General features: G+C 39.8%; 1 protein-coding gene across 3 annotated transcripts in view; it reads right to left on the reverse strand.

Annotated features, from left to right (window-relative positions):
- Positions 1-4305: 4305 nt before the first annotated feature.
- Positions 4306-12478, reverse strand: part of Tpp2 (tripeptidyl peptidase 2) — a 61098-nt gene continuing 52925 nt past the window's right edge. For 2 of the 3 annotated variants that reach the window (XM_038315261.2, XM_038315260.2), the window contains 4 exons: positions 11943-12073; positions 7656-7863; positions 5479-5598; positions 4306-4532 (listed from right to left, as the gene is read on the reverse strand). In XM_038315261.2, the coding sequence (XP_038171189.1) occupies positions 4443-4532; positions 5479-5598; positions 7656-7863; positions 11943-12073 (549 nt within the window). In that variant the 3' untranslated portion in view covers positions 4306-4442. Of the gene's footprint in view, positions 4533-5478; positions 5599-7655; positions 7864-11931; positions 12074-12478 lie in introns of those variants that run through there. The other variant, XM_038315262.1, reaches the window with a different exon arrangement.

The following is a 12478-nucleotide window of genomic DNA, read 5'->3' on the forward strand; positions in this document are numbered from 1 at the left end:
AACAAAACCACCACCACCACCATCACAACAAACCCAACCCCCATAAAACCCATCACTTTGCAAGCAAGACATTCAATCAGTAGTTATGTTAGAAAACAATTTGACAGTTTCCTACATTAACAAAAAAGGCCAATAAACAGCAATTTTTCCAAAATACTTCCTTTTTTAAAATCCCTCAGTACAAACACCCATGTGAGCAGATAAACAGAATGAAGTATATCATGTAATAGCTTTTTTTTTTTTAATTACTCGGTCATGAAGTGTACCACAGGGCCAGCCTACAGTGTTCATTAAACTCAAGATTATGGCACTAAGGAAGCGTGAAGAGATTTCAAATTTTGTCATTCCACTTTGAGAACGGGTAGAAAACTCAAGAGTAGTGATTCAAAGCAGGCCATGGCTTGTTTAGGGACAAAGTAGGAATGGGAATTCACTGCAAATGGACAAATGATTTGTTTTAAAATCAGGCTGTGCCAGGTGGCAGTGGTGGCGCACACCTTTAATCCCAGCACTTGAGAGGCAGAGGCAGGTGGATCTCTCTGAGTTTGAGGCCAACCTGATCTACAGAGCAAGTTCCAGGACTGGCTCCATAGCTACTGAGAAACCCTGTCTCAAAAAAACAACAACAACAACAAAAAAAAAAAAAAAAAAAAAAAAAAAGAAAGAAAAAGAAAAAGAAAAGAAAAAGACATTATAACAGGTTGTGCTAGGGCTTGGTGACATGGCTCAGGAAATAAACAAGCTTGCCTGAGTCCGATCTCCAGACTCCACAGGCAGATGAGAATCAACTCCCACAAGTTGCCCTTTGACCTCTGTGTATGTGTGTGCACATGCCACACAAATAAACATAACGAAAAGTTAAGAAAATTCAAAGGGAGCCCAATTTCTTCTCAAATGTTCTGCCTTTGAAGTATATAATGCAGAGAAATAAAATTACAGCAATTGGATCCTGTTTTCTAAGTATCATCTTGGACTTACAAATGTATCTTCTATGTATGTCCAGGGTTAAGAGAAATACTTTTAGAAAGGATGGGCTGACTATATTAAGTAGCCAAACTGCTGCCTGGTGTCCAGTACACAGTTTATCACAGGGCCACCATAGCTCCACCAGAACTCCAGACACAGAACAGCGCTCTGGCCCCGCATCCCCACAGGAGTTCAACTCCTTGAAAACCTTTCTTGTTCTTTAGACCTCCACTCAACTTTTCCACTGCAGCAAATGTGAAGCAAATCGCAGAAAAAATTTTTCATCTCCCGGTTCAGTTTGTCTCAAAGTACAAGATATAACTGAATAAACACATTTTTTTTTTTTTTTTTTTTTTTGGTTTTTTCAAGACAGGGTTTTTCTTTGTAGCCTTGACTGTACTGAAACTCACTCTGTAGATCAGGCTGGTCACAGATTCACAGTGACTCTTAAGTGCTGGGATTAAAGGCATGGACCACCACTGCCCAGCTTTAAAATACAAATTTTAAAAATTAAGTACATGGACTCCATTGTCTCATGACATGACATTTCTAGTATCTCAACAGAGACCCTCAAAGGTCTGTTTCTTTCCTTTTTTTTTTTTTTTTTGGTCCATTTCCATCAGATGTTCCCATATGCTCCTGTTCTTGTAAATCATACATTCTGACACCTCACACTTGGAATCAGCTAGGGCAAGCCTAGACTAGCTCAGTCAAGTAACACAAACTGCTGCTGGAAGCTTAGTTTTGAGGTAGTCTACTCAAGGAATCATTGCTGGCATGTGCTATGGATTAACTTGCAAACTCACATACATGAGTCCAAAGGCAATTACTACAGCTCCTCTATGTCCTGTGCATGTCTGCCCCTCCATGCACTTGGGGTGTGTGATTGCAATGCACACACACTGAACTCACTGCAGGACTGTCATTAACCACTGTACGGACAAGGACTGAAGAGACCATACAGTTGCTAGCTGTTCAAGAATCCTCGCACAAGTGGGGCTTCTACATAGAATTAAACCGGCACTCTTCTATGCCAGCGAGCACCTAGTACTTTCTAAGAGCAAAGCTCCCATCATGCCCTAACTAGTAGATCCAGAGAATCAGGATTCTGTCAAGGGGAGTGTTTTTATCAGTGTTCCCTGATAGAGCAATACTCATAACTTCCTTTCTTTGGTTTTCCTGTTCAGACTCTAGTTTATTTACTACTTTCTTACTTTTTGAAAAGAAATTCCATTTGAGAGGTTTTGGGGAATGCTCTCTCACTCACCTGCCTGCATGTATGCTTCCTACTTTACATCCCACATGTGGAGGATGAAGACAGAGAAGACAACATGACACAAAAGCTGCAGGTGACTCCAATAAGCAATTTCTGGATGCACAGTGATCAGCTGAGGGGCTTCTGAGTGGCTGCAAGAAGATCAGACAGCAAAGACACATTACCCAGCCTCCGGCCAAATCACAAAGGAGGTTTGAGTCTCTGTGTGTTTGGGGACAGGGCTGGCCTCTTCAAAGGTGAAAACCATGTAATTCTCGGATGCAGGTAATAGTACTAGAAGGGATAGGAATCCCATGGTGACAAATTGCTTATAATGGGAAAGAGCTCAGGAAGTAATCCCTAGAACACACTCTGCGGCTCTAATGTTTCTTTAGGATGTTATCTTTTCCCCGTCCTTTAGCTTTCAGTGAAAAGAATCCAAGCATTTGCCACAATGACTTTCAGTCACTACCGCATCCTTGCGTCTTTCCTTACAGTTTCTTTTTTGCACGTGTGTGTGTGTGTGTGTGTGGGGGGGGGGTAGGGTTGAGGACATGTTCTAGTCTAGAGTTTGCTTGAGTTCATCTGTTCTTAGGAAGCACAGTATAATCAGGACAAAAACAGCAGGTAACACGGCAGCACCTTGACTGTCCCAGTTACAGACTGCACAATGAAACTGTTTACAAGAATAGCTCAATGGTAACAGTTTACTGACCCCTCCCTACCCGAGATACTTCACAGGTAGAGGCAAGACCCAGTAGTAAAACAGATTCTGAAATTAATAAAAGGTCACTCTGTATTGACCTTTGGAAACTGCCCTCATCGTTCTGAGCCTTTCAATTCTGTCACTGAGCTAAGACTGGGTATAAGCGGCTGCATGTGTACAGGTGAAAATACGTATAATGATGTGAGAGGTCATGCATGTGGCTGTCCAGGATGGATGTTCAAGACTCCAGATCTTGCAGAAACTGTATGCAAAATATTTTAAAGCATATTTGCATTTTTCATAAGGCTCTAATGTTTTTTATCAGATGAAAAAAAACAATTACAAATGATAGACAGTAGATTAGCTAGTAGATCTTTTATAGCAGTAAACCAAGGGATGAAGATCACACAATCCACGCACGCACACACACACACAAGTGTACACACACATACACACACACACACTTTTCTATTAGATTAACTACAGACTTTTTAAAATTATCTGTTTCTGTCTGTTTATTTTATGGAGCCAGGAATACTAGACAAAAAGATAAAAGTAAAAAAGTTAAACATACACAGGACTTAGAACACATGATAAGCATTAGAAATATATTCAAATAATTGCAAACACATAAGAAAATTATTAAAATATATTACCTTACTTTTGGGCCAATAGATTAAATAAACTGTTCTAACACCAAATTTAATTTATTAAAAAAGATTAAGACCAACTTTAAGGAGCTTCAATATTTACTTTTATTATTTATAAAAAAAATTAAGGTATCAGAGTGCAAATCATGTACTGGGCCTGTGGTTTTGCACATTTATTCATGTGTTTTACATGATTTCAAGGCTATGAACATACCGTGTGTATCTTTACAATACCTGATAGATTCAGCTGTCTGACACTGACACATGAAATTTTAATGCATTCTGATGCTGTGTACTTGAGGATGCTGGAAAAATAACTTGTCTGTTATGACTCCTTGGTGAAGATTTCTGTAACAGGTGTCCTCCCTCAGTTGCCATGTTAATGCGACCCTGCCTCCTACTAATTTCCTCATTAGGAAAAAGTCTGGAAATGACGTTCTCTTAATTTTGAGTCTAATAAATAATTTAGCTACTCCTATTATAGCTTTTTAAGGCCTTTATATAATTAGAAAAAGAAAAATTAAACATGTTTTAACTTTTTGATTTATAAAACAAAAAAATAGGATTTAACAGTTTTACAGTTAAAGTTCACAGATGAACACTTCTCATGCATGTAAGCAGCGGCACCCAGCTAGGATACGCCCTGCCCTCGCCAGTGGGGGAGGCGGTGGGAAACAACATGATGCCAGAGCTCTAGATTTACATGTAGTGAGTCACACGCCAGTGAGTTCGCTGATAAATACACATAGTTTTAATGATCAGTATTGGATAGTGGATGAAAACATGCATTAGTTAGACTAAAAATGCCACACATTTGTTCACTATAAAATTTTCTTTTTTGGAAATTTAAAGTCTTGGTTCTTATTTAGAATACACAATAATCAGGAGGATACATGATGGGAAGCCAGTTTTCAGTAAAAGATGCACAATGGGTCCATCCAAGTAACTTCATTAGCTATAATAAAACAGAGCATTAGTAAATGAGATGGCAGTTCAACGTCCAAAATTCAGAATAATTTAGTAATACTACAGTAACAACACACAGCCAGAACCTTCCTTCTATCAGTCTATCCATCCACCGACTGGTGTCCTTCTTAACAACCAATCCTGTTCAAGAGCACAATCACATATAAACAACAGAGTTCTCTTAACCTAGTCAAGATCCAAAGGACTGAAACTGTCTTACTATTTGGACTGACTGATGAAGGTTGACAGAAAACAAGATGACAGCCGGGCGGTGGTGGCGCACGCCTTTAATCCCAGCACTCGGGAGGCAGAGGCAGGCGGATCTCTGAGTTCGAGGCCAGCCTGGTCTACAAGAGCTAGCTCCAGGACAGGCTCTAGAAACTACAGGGAAACCCTGTCTCGAAAAACCAAAAAAAAAAAAAAAAAAAAAAAAAAAAGAAAACAAGATGACATAATTTTTCTTCATATCTCAAACTAACTTGTGGAGAAAATTCCAACTTGTTTTCCTTTGTACATGTGATATATGGTAAAGTAACAAAGATGAAAATCATCTCAGACAAAAATTCAATTATAAACTTCACAAACTGAACCATCTTACAAACAACCAAGTCAACACTCATTGAGAAGGAATGCTTCCTTCCAAAAGGAAAACACTGTCTTCTAACTAATGAGAGTAATTAATTCATTTTTGATCTTGTTGAAAACATTCAAGGCTAATATAATAGGTCTCTGAACAGCAGTGAAAATGGTTTAGAAATTTGGACGGCTAAAAGCGGTCTCTTATGCATTTATTATACATTTCATATTGCTTTAGTAATGGTGACAACTGGCCACAATGAAATACGTAATGTTATAATGAGCACAGGTGTTTTTCCAGTGCTCTTGTCACTATGCAATATGGAAATGATACACAGTATAATTCAGACATCACTTACTTGAATACAATTTTTCCAGTTTTCTTTTGTTGGTTTTTCTTCTACAAGTTTAGTTGCAAACTTAAGGCCTCTCCCATACATCTTATTCACTAATGCATGCTTGTATGCAAATGTTAAAACCTATGATATAAAACAAAATAAAAATAGTCAATGGAGTATTTCTATTTCAAGGCATATAGCTTTAACAATGAAATAAGGCTTTCACAGAAGAACAGCTGTGTGTGTGGATTAAGGGATCATGTCATGGTGCTTGGTTTTTTTCACACTGGTGCCAGAAACTGAACTCAGGTCCTCACACTTGTGTGGCAATTTACTGACTGAGCCATCTTCCCAGTCCCTCGAAGCCTATTGCTTTTAAGCTGAATAGGGCGCATCAGGGAAATAAAAAAAAAAAGGAGGAAGAAAGAGGAGGGAGGGGGGAAGAGGAGAAGAAGAGGAGGAGGTGGTGGTGGTGGTGCCTTTTAAGGGCAAATAACTACATAACAGAGTAGAGGAAGTAAATGATGAGAAGTCATATGCTACTAAAAATCTACTTTAAATCATTTCTTTGTGCAAAATAAATCACAGTTAACATAACAAAAGAAAACAAAGTAGAAATAAAAATAATCACTACAAATCACTAAAATTGTAAAGGAGAAGTTTTACATAAGCATGCTCCTTCTGAAACTGGAAACTGGTCTGTTTCCTTCTACATTTTGCTTGAACTGTGGAGTGTGGTAACCATTTTCAAAGAAAGAAATCCTGCCGGGCGGTGGTGGCGCACGCCTTTAGTCCCAGCATTTGGGAGGCAGAGGCAGGTGGATCTCTGTGAGTTTGTGAGTTCGAGGCCAGCCTGGTCTACACGAGTCCAGGACAGGCTCCAAAACTACAGAGAAACCCTGTCTCGAAAAACCAAAACAAACAAACAAACAAACAAATAAATAAATGAAAAAAAAAAGAAAAGAAATCCTGTTACACTGATTTGTTCTTTAGGGCCAAGCCAAGTATTAAAAAATGTTCAGTTAGCAAGGCGGTGGTGGCACACACCTTTAATCCTAGCACTTGGAAAGCAAAGTCAAGTAAATCTCTGTGAGTTCGAGGCCAGCCTGGTCTAGAGAGTTAGTTCCAGGACAGCCGGGGCTGTTACACAATAACCCTGTTTCTGGGAAAAAAACAAACAAACTACAGAACAAGTTCGGTTAACAGCGCAAACAGGCCAGTGTTCTCAGTGTCACTGTGAAGACAGAAGTATGCCTAATGATATTTCTCAAAGACGGAGACTAGATTCTCGTTATCTTCATGTTTCCAGCAGGAAGTGGTGTTTCCCACACAGCAGACCTTCACTAGCAGTTAACAGCAATACCACTGACAACTTCCCATGAACTTAATACTCATTCACAACATCCAAAGGTAGATGGCCACTGGTAAGAAATAGGCACCAGCGTTCAGTAACTGACAAAAATGGCAGAGGCAAGAGTCAAACTCAATTTCATGTCCTAATCCTTATACCCTGCAAAATTCTTCTAGCTTTAGTTTCTTGACTACTACTGAGACCTCTGTTCTATGGGGGAATTGGAATCACACAGAAAGAACTTTCCCTAGTTTTTTTTTTTTTAAGTAATAATTACCATGGCTAAATCCTGAGAACCAGTGATTAATAATTACAACAATGGCTTTGTCTGGATGAGGAGAACTCATCTACATTTCCTTCTCAAGGAAGATTAATAAAAACATATAGTTATATAATTTCTACTAGAGACCAAAGAGATTTAATATGTTTTTAGAACCACAAAATCAACTTTGCTTTTTCAAACATATTTAAAACTGGTCTCTAAAAACTGAGATATGTAGAAGTTAGAGCTTTGAGGAAAATTAATAGTGATATCTAAACTAGGGAGCATATTTCACCTTGAAAATTAGCATAATAAGAGGCAGGAAGAAAGAAGAATAATTTCTAGAAGATAACAGTTTTGGCTTCATATATAACTGTATTAAAAGGCTACTACAATTGTCCTCAAAACGTTTTCAAAATAATTGTTAAACACTTTAAAACATGTAGGACAAATGCAAGGTACTTGGGCTAAATGAATCTTCTGTGGAGTAGAGCCTTTCTTTCTTTTTGGTAGGCAAAGCACAAGCAGGCCTGAGAGACAACCACTGAGAGCTGTGCCAGCACCAACAGCAGAAGGGTAGGTTACCTTGGTGTCAAAAAGATCCGTCCACTTTGTAGTTTCCCAAAAGGTTTCTGACAGAGAGTCCAAGGTACTTTCTCCCTCCTCTTCCTTTGCTTCTGCATCTCCGGCTGCCGCCCCATCATGAGGCTGTGCGTGAAGCAGGTGGTCTGCCAGAGCACACCCTTTCCTGCACAGGGCATCTACCAGTGTGGATTTCTGCTTGTCCATATCACTAGAGAGGAAATCATTTGTTTCATATGTCAGTTAAAGGGTTTCCAAGAGATGGTCTTATTTGAAGTACATGCATTCTTTTTCTCTAAGACTTAGCATGCATAAATGTAGCACACCCATGTACATACGTCTGTGTTATCCATCAAATGAGATTCTTATTAGTAAGCATCACAAGCTACTGCAGTACAGATGAAATCAGTTAGGGCAACTATACTTGGCTGAAGCAGAATGCCATAGCAACAGAGTTGAAAGACTACTACACAGCTTTTAATAAGGGCAGTATCTTTTAAACCTTTACATTAAGAAATATAGTAATTATACATGCTTTGCTATGTAATATATAGAAAGACAAGGTTTTTTTTTTTTTTTTTTTTTGGTTTTTCGAGACAGGGTTTCTCTGCAGCTTTAGAGCCTGTCCTGGAGCTAGCTCTTGTAGACCAGGCTGGTCTCGAACTCACAGAGATCCGCCTGCCTCTGCCTCCCGAGTGCTGGGATTAAAGGCGTGCGCCACCACCGCCCGGCGAAAGACAAGGTTTTTGTAGTCATGAACATGTTATGTATAAATTAAGCAAACAAATATCAAGTTTACTCTGAATGCATCAATAACTGCTTAATCACGTTTGCATATGAATTCATTTATAGTCAAAACAATTTTATGGGGTCAGTACAACGGCTCAGTTAGTAACAGTATTTGCTACCAAATCTGATGACCTGAATCCATTATGGGAACCAACATGGTAGAGGAGAGAACTGATTCCTTTAAGTTCTCCTTTGACCTCCACAGGTACATCATGACGTGTACACCCATTCACAATACAAAATAAACCCCAAACCAATTCTATGAATAAGATCCTCCTATTTTGTGTAGGTGGAAATGAAGCTCAAAGAGGTCCAGGTCTTGATCAGGACCTCCAGTTAGTAGTAGCAGATGGAAGATTCTTTTTTGAGAGGCGGGGGAGGGAGAAGAGAGGGTTTATTTGGTACAGGCTTCCACATCACAGTTCATCACTGACAGAGGTCAGAAGGGCAGGAACCCAGAGGCAGGAACTGATGTAAAGAGCAGGATCAAGGAGTGCTGCTATGACAGACCTGAGCATGTTTTGTTTGTCTCAAACAATCTTTTCTCATTTTACATACCAATCCCAGTTCCCACTCCCTCCTCTCCTAGTGCTCCTCCCACCTTCTTCCTACCCCACTCCCATCCACTTCTTAGGGAGAGTAAGGCTTCCCACGGGGAGTCAACGGAGTCTGGCACATCACTTGAGGCAGGACCAAGGCCTTCCCACCTATAACTGATATAGAATTCTAAGCTTAGCAGTCTGGTTCTGCAGTCTGTGCTCAGTCTCTAGAGTAAACTGCCTTGTTCTGGGAGGGCATCTTTTGTTTTTCCTACAGAAGTTCTGCAGGTGCCTAGGTCCATGCTGGCATAGACTAGACAGTCATCCATTACTGTTCAGCACTTAACCTCCACTCCAGGAAAGGTTACTGAGCTTAACTGTGGCATTCATGTCAGGGATGTATAGAAACAAACGTGCTGAGACAATGACCACAAGGCAGCCTGACTACAGGAGGGTCTGTTTAAGAAGACTAACTCTGAAGGACACATAGTAAAATATGTAATGCGTAAATCTACTGGGAATGACAAGAATCAGGACATAATTACCAATTTAGTAACTTGGGCCTCTGGGGCTTACTAGTTCTGTACACTGAAAGTGAGTTACTAACTTGAGCACCTCCCTGGAAGAATACTGCTCAGGACTAGGATGCTCTTAGGCTTCCAAGACCATTTGATTCTGTGAGGTCATCTAAAAAGATATGTTCAACGTCATCTGGACTGAAAATGAAGCTAAGTTCATAACACACCAAGAACAATAGTTTCCTTTTTAATTTCTGAACTGACTAACAACCACAGGTCACACAAACCTATGTCGAGCTGTCCTATGGTATCAGCAATCTGGCTTGATACATAGCTGCATCCCAGAGAGTTACAAGCATAGGAAGGGCGTGCTTGACATTGAGCAGAGTACTCATTATCAACGTTCCCATCTACCCCTTTACCATTTTCAACTGTCAGCCTGAAACAAGAAGTGGCAGCAGTACCACATTCTCCTCCTACCCTCAAGTTCAGGTCACCTGCTTATTGTATAGTCCTTGTGGTAACAGCTTTAGTTACCAAGTTCAGTAGTTGGCCTATATCTTGACAGATAAATCAATGCAGAATTTGATGGACCATAGGACCCCTCACTCATCTGTTCATTTAATGACACAATATTTGGCAAGACTCATTAATTTCCTATCCCACGTATCTTCCTCCCTCGGTATATTATGCTAAAACACAAATACATTTCTTCCAGGTTCCAGTTTTAAACATTTTAAGAAGTTTCTCAGCATAAACTCCACATTCCAGGGTCTGCGGTCCTTCTCAGTTTAACTCTAATCTTTCTAATCTTCTGACGCCAGAAAGAGCTTCACTTCTCTCCTGTCTGGACTCCAGGCTGGCCTGAATTCCACCAGTCATCAAGAGCGTCGAAGTTTTAAAGAACCAACCTTCATTCTCTATGTGGAGGTGCCTGGATTCTGCTTCAGCTACTCTGGGCAGAAAACAGCAGACTTTCGAGTCCCCTTTCCTGCTCACTTACTACGCTGTTCTTCTATCACTTTTCAGGTGTCTGGTACCATTCTTTTCTGCTTTTCGGGCTCTAAGAGCCTGGTACAACCATTAGCCCTAGCTTGTGAAGGAGACAGTGAATCATGAGGCATGACCCATGTCACACCCAACTGACTGGTTCCACCTATCCAAGACCTGCTTGAGCAGGAGGGGAGGTGCAGAACTCAGAAGGAAGTTGTTACTGACACAGGTGCTCTATTCTTGCCAAGAATGGATTCAGTTATCAGCATGACTCTTTTCTGAAAGTTTTAGCATCTTCTAATGCAATAATCCAAATGTCATGTACATGGAAACATTGTTTATCTCTCCTACCTTAGTACTCTTCAGCCCGAACAGCTATGAAGCGTTGCCCATTCAGAACACTAGCAAGCTTTCTTCCTATAGGCTTTTAAAATATTAAAAATATTTTCTGTATTTCATCCTATCTGCCAATTTATTTTTCAAGACAGGGTTTCTTTGTGTAATAACCTAGATGGCCTGGAACTCACTCTATAGATCAGGCTGGCTTCAGACCCACAGAGATCTGCCTGCCTCTGCCTCTAGAGTTGGGATTAAAAGTGTGCGCCGCCACTGCCCGGCTCTATCTGCCAATTTTTGTTTGTGTTGCTATTGGTTTTTTTTTTTGGAGAACTATACAGTCTCACAGAGATTCAACTGCCTTTGCCTCCTAGTACCCCGCTCTATCTTCCAATTTAATTTTTTGCTTTAGATAGTTTTTATATTGAAAAGTCTTGTTAATTTCCTCAAGTCCTTCTTTTTTTAAAAAAAAATATTTATCTATTTATATTTTACATATATTGGTGTTTTGCCATGAGTGTTGGGTCTCCTGGAACTAGAATTACAGACAGTTGTAAGCTGCCATGAGGGTGCTGGGAATTGAATCCCGGTCCTCTGGAAGAGCAGTCAGTGCTCTTAACCACTGAGCCATCTCTCCAGCCCCCTTCAAGTCCTTCTTAATGATAACTTACATATACCTTTTTATAAATATCTTCTGAATCAAAACTGGTTACTCAATCATAGTCATCATAGCTAAATTTTAGGAATGATTTGAATCCTATACTTTAATACCTAAACAAAAAATTAAAATTCTTATCAGATTACATAAACACCAGTATCATTTTCAAAACCATACAACAATTCTGTCTGCCTGCCTGCCTGCCTGCCTGTCTCTCTCTCTCTCTTTTGAGACAGGGTCTCACTGGGTAAACCTGGCTGGCCTTCACTCACAGAGATCATGTGCCCCTGCTCCTGCATGCTGCGAAAAAAAAAAAAAAAAAAAAGAGTATGAAAAAACTGTCAATCCTAACTGTATGTATGCTACAACAGAAAAAAAGTCCTCAATACTAGTCCCTAATTTTTAAACAAGTAACTAAGAAATGAGATGCAAGAAAGATTATTTACTGGTTAGGTACTTTTTTATAGTAGCTGCATCAGGCCTGGGGTCAGTCTTCATTGCAATGTAAACTGCGAGGGCAGTTTGATCGATGTGAGAAATAACAGCATTGGCAGCATCAACGATTTCATTAAGCCTTTTCATTCGCTCCTGGGTAGAAGATAAAGGAGTGTATCAATCACTGCATTAGCATCTTCATTTCTACTGCCCCAGCCATGAAACTGTAAGGGCACTATGTCATTTCCTTCTAGGGCTAGAGGTCTATGTTATCGTTTAATCTGACTTTGACAATTCCAGTAGCCCTGGAAAATGGGCTCAGATGTAACAGTACCCAACTTACAATCTGCAGTTCAAAACTGAAACTGAAAATAAAGCAAACATATAAAGTTCACCACAATGTGGGAAAAGTCCCTTCTATCGTACCAGTGATTTTAGAGATAATAATCTCTATTTTATACCATGCCACATGAAAAAACAGGGAAAAACCCCCAAACCCCCATTCATAAGCAAGTTCTTTCTAAACGACCACTAGGATGAGAAAAGTGAGACTAGATA

The sequence above is a fragment of the Arvicola amphibius genome, chromosome 18 (assembly GCF_903992535.2).
Source record: "Arvicola amphibius chromosome 18, mArvAmp1.2, whole genome shotgun sequence".
Classification (NCBI taxonomy): domain Eukaryota; kingdom Metazoa; phylum Chordata; class Mammalia; order Rodentia; family Cricetidae; genus Arvicola; species Arvicola amphibius.